This window comes from Cyprinodon variegatus, unplaced genomic scaffold, assembly GCF_000732505.1.
Source record: "Cyprinodon variegatus isolate N-32 unplaced genomic scaffold, C_variegatus-1.0 Scaffold232, whole genome shotgun sequence".
NCBI lineage: Eukaryota > Metazoa > Chordata > Actinopteri > Cyprinodontiformes > Cyprinodontidae > Cyprinodon > Cyprinodon variegatus.
Genome location: NW_015150685.1, coordinates 992,644 through 994,100, shown reverse-complemented (window position 1 = coordinate 994,100; position 1,457 = coordinate 992,644). Strand labels below are relative to the sequence as shown.

General features: G+C 40.9%; 1 protein-coding gene across 1 annotated transcript in view; it reads right to left on the bottom strand.

Moving 5' to 3' along the window:
- Positions 1 to 1,386: 1,386 nt before the first annotated feature.
- hells (helicase, lymphoid-specific) overlaps positions 1,387 to 1,457 on the bottom strand; it is a 24,464-nt gene continuing 24,393 nt past the window's right edge. The window contains exon 19 of the mRNA XM_015381346.1: positions 1,387 to 1,457. Within this exon, the coding sequence (XP_015236832.1) occupies positions 1,402 to 1,457 (56 nt within the window). The 3' untranslated portion in view covers positions 1,387 to 1,401.

Genomic DNA, 1,457 nt, shown 5'->3' with positions numbered 1-1,457 from the left:
AGAATTAGAACCTTCCCTCTCACCTGGTAGAGGTTCTAGAGCTGAACAGAACCAGTGATCTACTTTAACCAGGGTGAGAGTCCCTGAGGGCACAGGCGGGAACCTTAAGGTCTCTGAATAGGGTGAGTAACATTGGTTAGGCTAAAAATTGTATATTTGCTCAGCCCTAATTTAAGCCTGGTTAAAAACGCTATAATGAAATGACAGGTTTTCTTCCTTTTATGGTATGCTCATGAATATTTAGATGAGCTGTGCGCTGATTGGTTGGTTTACAACGAGCTAAGCTGCTGAGCAAAGATGCATCATAGCAACAAGCACTCACTCACTGAAACATCAAATTGCTGATATGGTAGAGTGACCAGACTTCCATACAGTCACCGGGTTGGGTTTGGTTGCTCAGTACCTGGCTGGCTCAGGACTCCTACCGACCCAGAGCTGATGGCTTGGTTCGAATGCCCGGTCCAGTGAGCAGCCCAGTAGAGGCCAGAACCAAATAAGGCAACATCCCTGAGTTGACGTCAATTCAGTGCTTCGTTTGGATTTGCACGTTTTATGGTTAAGAAGTTTAGAATTGTGACATTTGCAGAGAAATAAGATGTTGATGAGGTATGAACTTCTCTGTACGTCTGAACTGAATTATCGTTTTTCATCTATGACAACGAAACTTGGTTTTGCATTCTATGACCCCTTTAAAAAAATATCTTCATTTTGAAACACTTCTCCAGATATCAGCCCCAGTTGAAACTTTCTGGGGTCGTGCAGATTATATATCCCAAAATCCTGACGGTCTGACAGATTGCATCACAGTAAGGTGCCAGCTTTTGGCAGGACCAAAATACATGAAAGTGATTGACGTTCTGATGGCCACACTGTCTCCAACATTGCTGTGCTTCTCCTCTATATCTACCAGTAATTTGGGGAGTAATAAATCTAATTAGGTACTTCCATCCCAATTCCTTCCAATATGCTCACTGCTTATCAGCCTCTGGCCTTTAGATGCTCAGTAGGCTGAAACTCATCTGACAGAACAAACCTAAATGTGAAAATAATTGTCGTCAATTATTTTAATATTTGATATGGATTACAAAAACAAAATCCTATTTATGACGAGGTAACGATTTGAAGACCTATGAAAGACTAATTTAAGGCACTTTAACACCAATTAAGGCCTAAAGGCTGATTTAAACCAGGTCGTCTGCATGTGTGTCGCAGTGAACGCAAATGTTTAAATGTAGAATGTTTAAATGTAGTTCCTGATTGTTCCTCTTGCTTTGTGTCATGGAAAAACATAGCATAGACCACTCTTCAATACTGGGCATAAATCAAATATATCTGCAACAAGCTCACTGTGACACATTGCTACGGGAGTATAACCAGCCCTTTAGTTTGATATTGAAGAATTTAATGCCCTATAAGACATTTTAAGGACCTGCTGGAAGCCTGTTCTGTTCTAGTAC